At 47.1% G+C, this 15,542-nt stretch overlaps 1 protein-coding gene across 6 annotated transcripts in view; it reads left to right on the forward strand.

Moving 5' to 3' along the window:
* Positions 1 to 1,048: 1,048 nt before the first annotated feature.
* MTMR14 (myotubularin related protein 14) overlaps positions 1,049 to 15,542 on the forward strand; it is a 61,964-nt gene continuing 47,470 nt past the window's right edge. For 5 of the 6 annotated variants that reach the window (XR_007775187.1, XM_050959812.1, XM_050959815.1 and 2 more), the window contains exons 1-2: positions 1,049 to 1,274; positions 1,695 to 1,843. Coding sequence is in view for 5 of the 6 variants with exons in the window: in XM_050959812.1 (XP_050815769.1) it covers positions 1,143 to 1,274; positions 1,695 to 1,843 (281 nt within the window). In the remaining variant the exon portion in view is untranslated. The remainder of the gene's footprint in view (positions 1,275 to 1,694; positions 1,844 to 15,542) is intronic. The other variant, XM_050959816.1, reaches the window with a different exon arrangement.

The following is a 15,542-nucleotide window of genomic DNA, read 5'->3' on the forward strand; positions in this document are numbered from 1 at the left end:
TGCCCACTGGCGCCAGGACCCCCCCCAGTAACACCCTGCGCTGCCCACAGGCGCCAGGACCCCCCCCCGTAACACCCTGCGCTGCCCACAGGAGCCAGGACCCCCCCCCCGGGAACACCATGCGCTGCCCACAGGCGCCAGGACCCCCCCCCCAGTAACACCCTGCGCTGCCCACTGGCGCCAGGACCCCCCCCCGTAACACCCTGCCCTGCCCACAGGCGCTAGGACCCCCCCCGTAACACCCTGCGCTGCCCACAGGCGCCAGGACCCCCCCCCAGTAACACCCTGCGCTGCCCACTGGCGCCAGGACCCCCCCCAGTAACACCCTGCGCTGCCCACAGGCGCCAGGACCCCCCCCCCAGTAACACCCTGCCCTGCCCACAGGCGCCAGGACCCCCCCCCGTAACACCCTGCGCTGCCCACAGGCGCCAGGACCCCCCCCCGTAACACCCTGCGCTGCCCACAGGCGCCAGGACCCCCCCCAGTAACACCCTGCGCTGCCCACAGGCGCCAGGACCCCCCAGTAACACCCTGCGCTGCCCACAGGCGCCAGGACCCCCCCCAGTAACACCCTGCGCTGCCCACAGGCGCCAGGACCCCCCCCCAGTAACACCCTGCGCTGCCCACAAGCGCCAGGACCCCCCCCCAGTAACACCCTGCGCTGCCCACAAGCGCCAGGTCCCCCCCCCCCCCAATAACACCCTGCGCTGCCCACAGGCGCCAGGACCCCCCCCAGTAACACCCTGCGCTGCCCACAGGCGCCAGGCCCAGCTCGCGCACGGCCCGGGCTGCGTCCACAGAGCCCCACGGGAGCCAGAGCCCCGGGGCCCGCGGGTTGGACGTGGGCGGGGCTGGAGCACACCCCGGCGGGCGAGGGGGCGGGAACAGGGACCCGGCCGGGCGCATGCGCGGCTATAGCGGGAGTGAGGGAGCTGGAGCAAGGCGCTCGAGTCGGTGCGTCGCTGTGTGATGACGTCACGGAAGCGCCCGGAGGGCTGGTGCTTCCGTGCTTCCGCCGGCAGCGGATTGGCTGGGCCTATTGGAATGTCCGGTGCGCGCCGTGGCCCCGGAAGCGGGGAACGGGAGCGGCCCGGTGGCCGAGTGCGGGGCCGTGATGGGCCGTGAGCCGTGAGCGGGCGGGGATGTCGGGGGCCCGGGGCTGCCCCCAGGCGGGCACCGGGCAGCGGGCTCTGGCCGAGCTGCTGCTCGCCTTCTCTCGGGCGCAGTATCGGGCCAAGGACGGGGGCGGCGGCGGGGCCGGGAGCAGCGCGAAGGTGAGAGGCTGAGGCCAAGCCCCCCGCGGGACCCACTGCCCCGCCCCCGTCTCTTCCCCCTGCCGGCACCTGAGACCCGGGAGAGAGACCCTCCCCCGCCGGGCCGGGCCCCGAGACACGTCCCGTTTCCTGCTCAGCCCCAGAGAGCCTCACCCCCCCCCCCCCGATCCGTTCCCGGCTGCGCCGAGACATACCCGCGGGACAACCCCCCACATTCCCTGGTCTGAGAGACCCTGACACCCTCTCCCGCTTCTGGCTGGGCGAGACAGGCTGTTCGCTTCCAGCTGGGCCAAGCCCCACCAGCCCCTCCTGGCTAAGGCAAGGCCTCTGGGGAAGAGGATAGCAGAGGTGTCCTGTGCCCTGAGGGGAAGGGTCAGCCTGAGCTCCAGCTCCTGAGCTGTAAATTTGGCTGTCTTGCAGGTGGAGAGGATTGAGAAGCGCTGTCTGGAGCTGTTTGGCAGGGACTATTGCTACAGCCTGATCCAGAATGTGAATGGGGAAATTTGTGGCCACTATCCCCGGCAGATTGTCTTCCTAGAGTACGAGAGCACTGACAGGGAGCGGAACATGTAAGTAACTCCTGCCCCACCCCCCCTCCTTCCTGCCAGGAGAGCTGGCTGCACGAGAACCATACAAAACTGCCTAAGCCCTGTCTCACCTGCAAGACACACAACCGTGGTTCCAGGTTGAGTAGCTCCAACAAGGGGCATTTCCACAGAGGGCTAGCTAGTCTTCTTGTCTTCCCTGCATGACTGGGCTCTTAAGAAGCATGAGAAAACTGGAAATGCACTCTTTGCTGAGCTATAGTTGTGCCTGCACTGTCTACTGTATGGATGAACTCCCTATTTTTAGTTAGACAGATCACCCGCTGGGTTACTTTGTCCCATGGAACTGGGATCTGTCTCTGCACCTTAGTGTGAAGTTGGCAGTGCTATTAGGATACTTTGTTCTAGTCCCCAGTCTTGTGTAGCTTTGCAGTCTTTCTGGCCCTTTCAGAGCAGCTGTTGCCTCAAACTCTTGGGCTTTTCTGCAAGAGAAGAAATAAGCTAAATTTCTTCAGTTTGCTGTGGATGGGAAGCATAGAATATGTTGCAAGGCAGCTTTAGGTGCATAACAGTTATGGGTGGGCTAATTTTTTTCAGGTTACACTATCTGGTGTAGGTACGGCATCATCATTCATATTTATATAGGGATGAATGCACTCTTGGTGTTCAATAAATGTTACTGGACTTTTGACCCTATTTTTGGGGATGAGGCTGAGGTAGAGAGTAGGGGCAAGGGAGGAGCATGCTCTGAACTGTGTTGTGCCACTGACTGTGAGAGTAAGAAACTCATTGTACTTTGGACTGAGATCATGTCAGATCTCATCACTGAGCATGGTTAGGCTAGGCCAGTACTTGGCTCTGAGGTCCCAAAGTGTGAATTGCCTTCAGGCCGTCAGCAAGCTGCTCTCTTCCTGGGTGCAGTAGGTTTGTTATGACTGGTGATTTAAGTTCCATGGTATTTGTGCTGCCCCATCAGATGACCTGAAAATTTTCAAACTTGAAAGTTACTCAAACTTTTATAATGTGTTTTTGGACAATCGTTTGCTGATGAAACTTGTTCGGCTTTTGGGATTTGTGGATTGGAGACACTAATTTAGACACGTGAGCCACGTATAACAACCCAAACTCTGTGCTTTTATTTGGAACATATTAGCAAATCAGCTTACTGTATGTTGGAAACCATTGATTTTGACTTAAGTTATAAAGCTTTTAAATAGCCTGTGTGTGGCATGTGCAAGAGAGCTCCATTAAGTCTAGATGTGAGCACTTCCTGAGAGGTACTGTGCCTGCATAGAAAGTCTGGCAAGTGACCACTGTTGAATGGATAGAACAAACTGGTTGTGCTTTGCAAAAGTTATAAGTTAGCATTTGTCTGATTTACTGACTTTCTGTTCTGAAACTTTATTGTTTCAGAACAGTACATTTTCTTTGCAAATTTAGAAGTCCACTCAGCCCTTCGTGAGGTGTTGTATATAAGTAGAAATAAAAGAATATTAAAAATCAATCTTTATTCACTTTAGTACATGCATGCACAAAACTTTTACTTGAGTCTTAGTTTCATAGTCTCCTGTGGCAGAATGGAGATTGTGCCACTATAGAGTCTCACAGTGATTGCTTTAGGATTTCATGACCGTTAATTCCACATGTAAACATACAATCTACATTTGTCTCAAATCTGTTTACACCTCTGATCAAACAATAGATGCATCTACCCACACTTAGGCTACGTCCAGACTACCCGCCGTATCAGCAGGTTAAAATCGATTGCTCGGGGATTGATATATCGCGTCTCATCTAGACGCGATATATCGATCCCCGAGCGCGCTTATATCGATTCCGGAACTCCATCAACCCCAACGGAGTTGCGGAATCGACAGGGAGAGCCGCGAACATCGATCCCGTGCGGTGAGGACGGGTGAGTAATCCGATCTTAGATATTCGACTTCAGCTACGTTATTCACGTAGCTGAAGTTGCGTATCTAAGATCGATTTCCCCCTGTAGTGTGGACCAGCCCTTAGTGATTCAAAGCTGAGCTATGAGAAGAGGGCCAAAGTCATGCTACTCCTGACCCCAGCTGCCATTAAACCAACATAGTTGGCTCCCATAGCAGAGCTGACAGACCCCCAATAGAAGGGTTAAGACCTGGACAATGGTGTATTCAACTGCCTAACATCAGAACAGCCCCTACATTGCTGTAACTTGCATCAGGCCTGGCCCAGATAACAGGGAGCTGTAACCAGCCGCCCGCTGTGCTCTCCTGCACTCAGTCAGTCTTGGTGCAGGTGAGAATCTGTGCCACTGTCTCCATCATCTCCCCCCTTGTACACATCTCTCTGAGTATTGTACATAAGAGTCTGTGCTTGTACCTTATACACAGGCCACCTATTTGCCCTTAGATTTGTTTTGTTAAGTTATTATCTCCTCTTACTTTTATTTTTACTCTTTTCTAAACAAAGAAATTCCATTCCAAAAAACTGACTGTAACACTGAGTGGTGCAGTTAAACACACAGTGGAGGAAGCATCAGAGGGGTAGCTGTGTTAGTCTGGATCTGTAAAAGCAGCAAAGAATCCTGTGGCACCTTATAGACTAACAGACGTTTTGGAGCATGAGCTTTCATGGGTGAATACCCACTTCTTCAGATGCATGAGGAAGTGGAGGAAGCATTTCACTTGCTGAGCAAAGTGCTTGATGCAAGCTGACACAAATCCATCAGAGCACTTTAAAATGCTTAAGCATGTGAATAGCTCCATTGATGTCAGTGGAATTATTTGCATGTCTAAAGTTAAGCATATACTTAAATTCTTGTCTGGATTGTGCCCAGAATGCTCATGTCTCTAGTGTTGTACCCTATTGTATCCAAGTACTTATGTTTAAGAACAAAATACAGAATCTTTCCACATCAATAACATTATTGTACTTGGTTGGAAACTTTCAGACCAAAGTCTTACACAAATGACTTAAAGTTTATATTGTGTGGTGGTCTAAAGATATGGTCTCCTCATCTCAAAAAAAGATTACTGGCACTAGGAAAGGTTCAGAAAAGGGCAACTAAAATTATTAGGGGTTTGGAGCAGGTCTCATATGAGGAGAGATTAAAGAGGCTAGGACTTTTCAGCTTGGAAAAGAGAAGACTAAGGCAGGATATGATAGAGGTATATAAAATCATGAGTGATGTGGAGAAAGTAGATAAGGAAAAGTGTTATTCCCATAACACAAGAACTAGAGGTCACTGAATGAAATTAATGGGCAGCAGGTTTAAAACAAATAAAAGGAGGTTCTTCTTCATGCAGCACACAGTCAACTTGTGCAACTCCTTACCTGAGGAGGTTGTGAAGGCTAGGACTATAACAGCATTTAAAAGAGAACTGGATAAATTCATGGTGGTTAAGTCCATTAATGGTTATTAGCCAGGATGGGTAAGGATTGGTGTCCTTAGCCTCTGTTTGTCAGAGAATGGAGATGGATCACTTGATCATTACCTGTTAGGTTCACTCCCTCCTGGGCACCTGGCATTAACCACTGTCAGCAGACAGGATACTGGGCTAGATGGACCTTTGGTCTGACCCGGTACGGCCGTTCTTATGTTCTCATGTCTAGCTTGACATAACTTATTTAAACTTTTAAAAAGGCTTTGTCAAGGCTCCTCACAAGAGACTGTTGAAGAAACTAAATAGTCACGGGGGAGAGGTGAAGTATCAAGTACTGTCATGGATCAAAAACTAGGAAAAGAAAATAAAGGTCAATTTTACTTCCTGGCAAAAGTTTAACAGTTGAGATCTCAAGGTTCTGTGTTATATTTGGGTTTTATTATATGAATGATCTGAAAAGGGAGATGAGCCATGAGGCAGCAACTCGAAGATAAGTTATTAGGTTAGACAAATCGGGAGAGGACTGTGAGAATCTTCAGAGGGACCTAACCAAACTAGATGAATGGGCAACACAATGGCAAATGAAATTTCAGTGTTGATAAATGCAGAGTGTTGTACAGAGGAGGGAAAAATTTAATTACCCAGACAGCTTCCAGGGTTCTAAATTAACTCTCAATTTAGGCCATGTCTACACTACAGTGGGACAGCTACAGCAGCTGTCACTGTAGTGCATAGTGTAGACAATACCTTCGGTGATGGAAGGGATTTTTCTGTCGAAGTGGTTAAGCCACCTCTCTGGGAGGTGGTAGTGAGGTTGAGGGAAGAATTCTTGTGTCGGCTGTGCTGCATATTCACCAGGGGTTAGGTCCAACTAACTACATCACGATGTAGCAAGGCTGACCTAGTTTTTGGTTTGGGCCAGTCCTTAGAAAGGGACTTGGGCATCATTGAGCTGACATCTTCATTGACTTCTCTCAAATATGCAGCTGCGAGCAATGTTCAGGTGCATGAGGAATGAGAGAGAGAATACCATGGAGAGTATTTAAAGCTGTGTGTTTGACTGAATTTCCCTGAAAAATTACTGGGTTTTAAAAAAGCAACTGTTCTGAGTTTTATTCTTTTTAACCCTAATTTTGCCAGTATTGGATCTCCCCGCACCTGGCTCTCCACCCCAGAGTCCCCACTAGCTGACACAGTACACATACTCAGAGGAGGTGAACTCCCGGTTGGCGGCTGCTGCTGCGTTGTGGGGGAGCAAGATCGGCAGGGCCCGGGCTCTCAGCAGCTGAGTGAGGGGGAGAGAGAGCCTCCATCCACCTTCCCTGCTGGACAGAATCCCCTCCTGAGAACATACGAATGGCTATACTGGGTCAGACCAATGGTCCATCTGGCCCTGTATCCTGTCTTCCCACGGTGGCCAATGCCAGGTGCTTCAGAGGGAATGAATACAGCAGGCAATCATCAAGTGATCCATCTCCTGTCACCCATTCCCAGCTCCTGGCAAACAGAGGCTAGGGGCATCCAAGCATGGGGTGCATCCCTGACCATCTTAGCTAATAGCCATTGATGAACCTATCCTTCATGAACTTACCCAGTTCATTTTTGAACCCAGTTGTGCTTTTGGCCTTCACAGCATCCCCTGGCAACGAGTTCCTCAGGTTGACTATGTGTTGTGCGAAGAAGTACTGCCTTAAGTTTGTTTTAAACCTGCTGTCTATTAATTTCATTGGGTGTCCTCTGGTTCTTGTATTATGAGAAGGGGTAAATAGCACTTCCCTATTAACTTTCTCCACACCATTTATGATTTTATAGACCTTTATTATATCCCCCCTTAGTCGTCTCTTATCCAAACTGAACAGTCCCAGTCTTTTTAATCTCTCTTCATATGGAAGCTGTTTCATACTGCTAATAATTTTTGTTGCCCTTTTCTATACCTTTTCCAATTCCAATATAGCTTTTTTGAGATGGGATGACCACATCTGCACACAGTATTCAAGGTGTGGGTGTATCATGGATTTATTTAATGGCATTATGATAATAAGACAGAAAATATCTATCCCTTTTTTCATGGCTCCTAACATTGTTAGCTTTTTAGACTGCCGCTATACATTGAACAGGTGTATTTAGAGAACCATCCATGATGACTCCAAGATCTCTCTCTTGCAAGATAACAGCTAACTTAGATCCCATCATTTTATGTGGATAGTTGGGATTGTTTTTTCCAATGTGCATTACTTTGCATTTATCAACATTGAATTTCATCTGCCATTTTGATGTCCAGTCACCTGGTTTTGTGAGAGCCCTTTGTAACTCTTCGCAGTCTGCTTTGGACTTAACTATCTTGAGTATTAGCTGCACACTTTGCCACTTCACTGTTTACCCCTTTTTCCAGATCATTTCTGAATCTGTTGAATAGGACAGATCCCAGTACAGACCCCTCGGGGACACCACTATTTACCTCTTTCCACTGGCCACTTATTCCTACCCTTTGTTTCCTATCTTTTAACCAGCTACTGATCCATGAAAGGACCTTCCCTCTTATCCCACAACAGTTTAAACATTTTTTTTGCTATTAGTATTGTGTCTTTTGCTAGTTGCTCTTCAAGTTCTTTTTTGGCCTGCCTAATTATACTTTTACACTTGACTTGCCAGAGTTTATGCACCTTTCTGTTTTCTTCAGTAGGATTTGACTTTCAATTTTTAAAGGATGCCTTTTTGCCTCTAGCTGCCTCATTTGTTCTGCTGTTTAGCCACTGTGACTCTGTTTTGGTCCTCCTGCTATGTTTTTTAATGTGGGGTGTACATTTAATTTGAGTTCTATTATGATGTTTTTAAAAAAATTTCCATGTAGCTTGCAGGGATTTTGCTCTTGTGTTTGCCCACTTTCCATTAATAAGCGGCCTCATTTTTGCATACAGTAGAACCTTAGAGTTACGAACACCTCGGGAATGAAGGTTGTTTGTAACTCTGAACAAAACATTTTGGTGCTTCTTTCAAAAATTTAAACACAAAATTGACATAATACAGCTTTGAAACTTTACCATGAAAAAGAAAAATGCTGCTTTCCCTTTATTTTTTTAGTATATGGTTACCACAGTATGGTATTGTATTTACCTTTTGGCTGGCTGGCTGGCTGGCTGGCTGTCTGTCTGTTGCTGCTGCTGCCTGATGATGTACTTTCGGTTCCAAATGAGGTGCGTGGTTGACTGGGCAGTTTGTAACTCTGAGATTCTACTGTAGTTCCCCTTTCTGAAGTTAAATGCTACTGTGCTTCTTTGGTATTTTCCCACCCACAAGGATGTTAAATTTAATTAGATTATGGTCTCTTATTACTGAGCAGTTCAGCTACATTCTCCTCTTTAACCAGGTCTTGTGCACCACTGAGGACTAAATCAAGAATTGCTTCTCCCCTTGTGGGTTCCGGGACTAGCTGCTCCAAGAAGCCATCATTAATGGTGTCTAGAATTTTATCTCTGCATCCTGTCCTGAGTTGACATGCACCCAATCAAAATGGAGATAGCTGAAATCTCTCACTATTATTGGACTTTCTGTTTTTGAAGCCTCTCTAATCTCCCTGACCATTTTATAGTCGCCAGCACCTCCTGGTCAGGTGGTCGGTAACATATTCCTACCGCTCTACTCTTATTATTCAAATCTGGAATTTCTTTCCAGAGAGATTCTGTGGTACAGTTTGATTCATTTAAGATTTTTACTATATTTGACTCTTTCTTTCACATATTGTGCCACTCCCCCACAAGTCCAACCTGCTTCGTCATTCCTACATATTTTGTACCCTGGTATTATCATGTCCCACTGATTATCATAATTTCACCAAGTTTCTGTGTTGCCTATTATATCAATATCCTCGTTTTAATATCAGGCACTCAAATTCACCCATATAAATATTTAGACTTCTAGCATTTATAAGATGTGTCTTATAAGATGTGTCCCTTTTTAGTTGTGTGCCATTGTGTAATATAATTGAAGGGGTCTCTTTTTCATTTGACTGTTTCTCTTCAGTTCCACCCTATCAACTTGTATCCTCTCCTCTTTACTAAACTATGGAGAATTCCCATTAATAGAGCTTCCCCTAAAGGATGTGTCTGTCTGAACTGTGTGCTCCTCTGTATCTGTTGGCTTTCCCCAGCTCTTAGTTTAAAAACACCTCTACGACCTATTGAATTTTACATGGCAGTAATTTGGTTCCATTTTGTCAATCTTGACCCTGGCCCTTCAATGCAGCCCTGTCCTCACTGGAGGAGTGGGATGGGCAAGAAGCTGGGTCAAGACTCCTTCCCAGACCCCCCCCCCCCCACCGCTGCAGCAACCTGAAGGTTAACCCCACCTCTGCCTGTGAGTTCCAGGCACCCCCTGCACACGACTCAGATTTAAATAATAAAAATGAAAATTGGCTGCCTACAAAATCAGGATGAAAATTCCTTTGCTTCTTAGAAAGACGGAAGGGGTCAGGTAGGACTTCAGTCTTGATTGGACCACTATGCAGTACTGAAATACTACTAAACAGGTAACTCAATCTATGAATCTAAGGCCTGGTCTACACTGACAGTTAGGTTGACTCAGCTATGTCACTCAAGGGAGTGAAAAATCCACACCCCTGAGCAGGGTAGTTGACTCAGCCTAACCCCCAGTATAGACAGCTCTGGGTCGATGGAAGAATTCTGCTGACCAAGCTACCGCCTTTTGAGAAGGTGGATTGCCTACACCAACCGGAGGCTCCCCACCCCACAGGTACTGTCTACACTGGAGCACTGCTGCAACTGTGCCGCTGTAGTGTTTCAGGTGTAGACAAGCCCTAATAGTAAAATATAGCAACAAAATGCTGCTTGAATGCTAAGCAGCTAGCAAAAGGAGTGACTGGCTGAGATGAACAGTTACTAAGCATGTAAACAAACTAGGAGAAGGCTGGGTGTGAGCAATATTCTGTACTGGTGGCTGCTTGTCTGTAAACAATTGGCTTCATTGCAGGTTTGCGTTCCAGAGCAGGCAAACAGCACTTCAGGAAAAGCTTTGAAGAAATTCCTGGAGGAAGGTGGAAGGGCAGTTCTGGTTCTCTAGCCTCCCAGCAGTGTGTGTTCCTGGGGAAGGTTCCCAGGGAGCGGGGGCTTGTCAACAGTAGGATGTTTGTGTTGGTGGAGCTGAGTGGGGCAAACTCTGGCTGTAGGTGAGCTGCACCAGAGTGAGCTACCCTAGTGCAAGTCACTCGCCATTAATGCTATGTCCTAGTTTGGAGGGCTACACTAGTGCGCTTACATTAGAGTGCAGAAAATCCCCAGTTCAGGCAAGCTCCCGGCCTTCTACAACGGCATATTATACATCTCATTTAGCCCAAGAGCAGTTGTTTTGAGGTACAGGATGGGATGGTGTGGGTGCAGTTCCAGGGACAAGTGTGCTTGATTGGACAGGATTGGTGAAGAGGCACTGGTGTTCTGAGCAGTGTCACCTGCTGTGGCATCTCCCCTCATCTTTGTGCCTAAAGTCAGGAAAGCTGGAGGCTATCCCAGAAATTACATGAGTGGGACTAGACGCTGTGGAGTTGGAGATGGGCCTAGGAGAGCTAAGTCCTTATTGGTCATACCTCTGGAAAGCACTCTGACTTGGATGTCTGCTAATATGGAAGTTACATGGAAGAACTGAATGTTAATAGATGAAATTTCAATTACGACTTTGTTACAGCCTATTAAATAATCTCCAGCTTTAGGCTGCTGTTGATCGTGAACTTTTTAATAGTGATTGGATATGACTGAGGTGTGTGTTTTGTAACATGTTAGTCTTGTGGGGAAGAAGTGAGATAAATGCTTTACATTTGTACAGTAAAATAAGAGTGCTGAAAATGATGGCCATGTCCATAATTGGATAGACTAGAAAGGAAAATATTGAGTACTCCTAAGGGCAAGTCTACATGACAAAATGAAGTCCACCAAAGTTATGTTGACATACAGCAACCAGAGCAATTGATTTGCTTTTGCCTGTCCATGCTGCGCTCCTCATATTGGCGGTGCACGTCCTCACCAGAGGTCCTGGGAATCTAGATATAGCAGCGCGGATGCTGATGGTTTATTTCGTACAGTGCTGTAGAGCAGGGCCAGTAGTTTACGATTGAAAAGACTTCTCTGTTTAAAGGAGAATTCTTTTAAGTGCTCGAAAACCCCTTTGCTTATTTGCATTGTCTTGAAATTTGGTGTGCCTCGGTAGTGCAAGGCAGGATTAGAGATCCAAATTTGAGGTCATTTGAGAAAGTGGTTCCTGAGACACAACCTCCGAAAAAGCAGGTTTTCATAGAGTTCACACACATTCTACCACTGCGTTTTGTGTGCACCTAGCTTCTAAATTTCTAATGACATCGGGAAGGGAGGGTGATCTGGAAATAATGGGGGGAGGGTTCTATGTTGTGTGGGTGTGGTGAGAGTGGGAAGAGATACCAGTCTTCTCTCAGATGCTTAGACTTCCTGTAACCACCTTTTACGCGAACGGTCAAGTTCTTGGAACGTAACCCACAGATGAGATTTTTGCTAACAGGGCCAATGGCAGCTGCATGCTCCCCACACTTCAAAACACAGTGGTTATCTCCATTCCATTAGAACAAAGTGCACTGAGGGAGGCAGGCACCTAGCAATCGGCTAGCGTCTTTGTGGCTTACTGAGTGACTGGGACTCAGAAAACCAGGGCTGTGTTCCTGGCTCTGCCACTGGCATGGAGGGTGACTTTGGTGAAGCACTTCATTTCTTTGCCTCAGTTTCCTCATCTGCACCACATTGATGTTTCCATCCTTTGGAGCGACCGATGAAAAGTGCTATACAAGAATTAGATATTATCAACTGGCCATAGCAGAGTCTCAGTTGCAGATCTACAAGAGAATTACAACTGCCTAAATATCCGGAAACTTCTACCCACAACACACTTTCTGTTATAAAGCCCCTCCCCCCCCGGCCACAAAAAAAAAAACAAACCAAACCACCCACCTAGGAAATTCACTGATGACAAACATTGTAACATACAGTTAAGGTTGTCCAATGCTATATTGTACCCTTCCAGAAGACTGCGTTGAACAAATCTCAAACCTCTGAAAACCAGGACATACAGAGTGAATGTAGACACACAACCTTAACTCTACCCTAATTGAGGTAATGCCCCAATGTGCTCATAACACATACTTGGGATCTGCCTCTGCCCTGTACTGAGCAGCAGGTACCTCACCTGTCCTATGCTCAAATACTCAGCCTACTCCACAGATAGTATACCATATCTGCTAATTGTTACAGTCCTGTCACCCGTGTGTGCACAATGCCATCTAATACTACTTTCACTTACCCTTCATTAAACCCACAGACCATGCTCCTCTCCCACCTAAGTGCTGCCAAGCCCATGACTTGCATAGCACAGTGCTGAGATGAGGCATACTGGATCTCTCAAGGTACCACACATATCTCTTTCCTCTCATCTCTCTCCCCCACCCACACGAGGGAGTCAGGAAGAGGGATTCACACACATACTGCCCCCCAAATCACCTCATGTCATAGTCCCAGCTCTTCCATCTAATACCTATACCTAACACAGTGAATGCAGCTGGAGTGCATGCAGATAACTGTCAGTGGCCCTGCCAGCTCCAGTGGGGGCAGAGTTAAGGCTGCATAAGCATTTAGCTTAACTCTGTATTTCCTGGTTTTTGGAAGTTTGTTTTGCTGAGCTTGATATTCTGGAAGGACATGAGAGACCACTGGGCACCTGAGCTCTGCATGAACAAACCTTTTTTGGTCTGTGAAATTAGTTCCTGGCTATGTGAATTTTCACATTATACATCCAGTTTAAACAAGGTGCACTATGAACTCTTTTAACTTAAACACTGCTGATGTATACATCTCGGACTCTGCCTGTCCAGCTGTGTTAGGTGGTGATTCGTTTGACAGTATTGCCAACCAGATGTAGGAACCATGAAGGATAGTTCAGTAACCTTTCCCTGTACAAAGGTTCACACAGGCTTACCCACTGTTATGTACAACTTTGCATGTTGGCATTTTGCTAACTTCCCCTAGATGGCTGTGAATGCAAACCATTAAAGAATGACAACTACTTGGATTTTTTTAATTCTTTAAAATCTTCTGCATATCAAGATTCTTTGGAAGTGGAGAGCCGAAATAAAGTTGTCCATGGGAAGAATATGAAAAATGTTAAATACCGACCACAGACTCTATCCATGGATCATTTTGAGTTATCCAGAACCCACTGAGGAGCAGCTTCATATTCTTATAAACCCTAGACTGCTATGTGGGCATAAGTGACAGAGGTTTAGCTTGTGGTCAATGTGTCTACAGGCCTAAAACTTTTGGGATTTCAGTTTTGCTTTAATTAGATAGCTGAATGCAGCCTTGACAGTGGAGATGCTTCTCGAGATGCTTCATTCATCTAGTTACCTAGCACTCCAACTTCCAGCCAGTTTTAGACTGTTGATAAGTCTAATTACGCTATAATGTACGTGCACAAATCATCAACATTAAACTCCAGTGAGCATTCAGGCTTGAGTTCTCTATTTTTTGATCTGTGTACATAAATGCAGCCTGAACAGTGAGTGTTGAGGATTTTCTTTTGAGAAAAAGTAGTGTGAATATAGAGTGGATTTTTTTACAAGGTATTGGCATATCACTTACTAGTGCCTTAAACTAGAGAACCACGATACTGCTGCAGCCAGTCTATAGCAGGCTATACTGGTAGCCATGTATGAAACAGACTTGCCCAAACATGCCAAGGTATGCCCTGGCAGGTATATTACATCTGGGTCCTACCATTTTCTCGATGCCCTACTGAAAGGGGTTGTGTGTGGTCTCTGCCCAAAGCTAAGAACTAGCTGACTGTAGTGGTTTGTGCATGGTGTTTATATGGAGAACAATTGTAGAGTTGTGTAACATGTAGGATATCATGTTCCAAATCTGTTGGAAGAGAAACCTGTCACCTGAGGAGGGGCAGTCTGAGATCTGGCCCAGTCAGCATGGATAATTCTACACTGGAATAAAAGACCTGTGGCATGGCCACGGCTGGCCCGGGTCAGATCGCTCGGGCTCATGGGGCTTGGACTGCGGGGCTGAACGTTCAGGCTTGGCCTGGAGTGCAGCCTTTGGTATCCTGCCCACTCATGGGGTCCCAGAGCTTGGGCTGCAGCCCATATCCGAAAATCTACACTGCCATTTTACAGTCCCACAGTGTGAGCCCTGGTCAGCTGACCCAGACATGCCAAGGGTCTTTTGTTCTCATGGGACAGGCCTATGCTGGAATAGTGACCATCCCTGGAGACAGCCTCTCTGCACTAGATGCAGGCTGGAGATATACAAAGACAAACCAACCCCAGGAGAGTTCTTGGAAGAGGGGGCCCTGGGCTAAGAAACAATAGCTTGTGAGTGTATAAGCACAGAAGAAATGGCCCACATGGTTATCTGTTACAGGAGGAGACTGTGATCAGAGTGAAGGGGTGACATGAAAAGTAGGTTCCACCCTGAGCTGGAACAGGTGGTGCAAAGACCAACCTTGGGTGAGAAATACCTTCTGAGACAGGTTAGTAACTGGGTAATAATTATAGGCTAGAGAGTGCCCCTTATGTTTTTCCTGTAATCTTACATTTCCAAATCCTTATACTCATTTATATTGGAATCTCTAGCTCAAGCACTATTACATACTGATCTGTTTGGTTTCACTACAGACACATCTAAGTGCCTTGTGCTAAAGAGAGAGTTGCACTGAGGTGAAACCAGTGAGCTGCTTCCATGGAGGCAGTGGATTGGTGCACATTGCAGGTGCCCAGAAAACAGGGAGTTGTGCACTCGAGTGTAACAAGGTGGGGTGTGTAAATTACTAGCCTGCATTGGGACAGAACAGGGCTCCGGGGGCCAGAAGCAGAACTCCTGTGTTACTAGCAGCCAGTGGCAGGGGAGTGTTTCCTTTGGTGGGCTTCCAGCCCTTCACTGCCACCTGCTTGCACTGGGAGGATCTTGCCCAGACACTGTGACCCAGGCACCCCTTTGGCATTGTGCCCAGGGGTACCTGAGGGTTACAGAGATCCCCTGGTTTTGGTGTCTACCTGCTAGTCCCCCAGAGAATGTCATGGAAGGTCTCCAGCGAAAGCCTGTGTCTCATTGGTCAGATAAATCATTACGAGAGGCGTGTGCAGTTAATGTGTAAGAAGATATGTGTATATACAGGAAATTATGTCCTTAAGGCCTTGTAATTCTAGGTAGGTCACTCTAAAGTAGCATGCTTTGAGAAAAACATTGCCAGACAGGAGGTGGTAGACACTGATTGCCCTAGCTACGCACTGAGTGCCATGTGTTGTGTTTTACAGTAGACGT

Source organism: Gopherus flavomarginatus, chromosome 6, assembly GCF_025201925.1.
Source record: "Gopherus flavomarginatus isolate rGopFla2 chromosome 6, rGopFla2.mat.asm, whole genome shotgun sequence".
Taxonomy (NCBI): domain Eukaryota; kingdom Metazoa; phylum Chordata; order Testudines; family Testudinidae; genus Gopherus; species Gopherus flavomarginatus.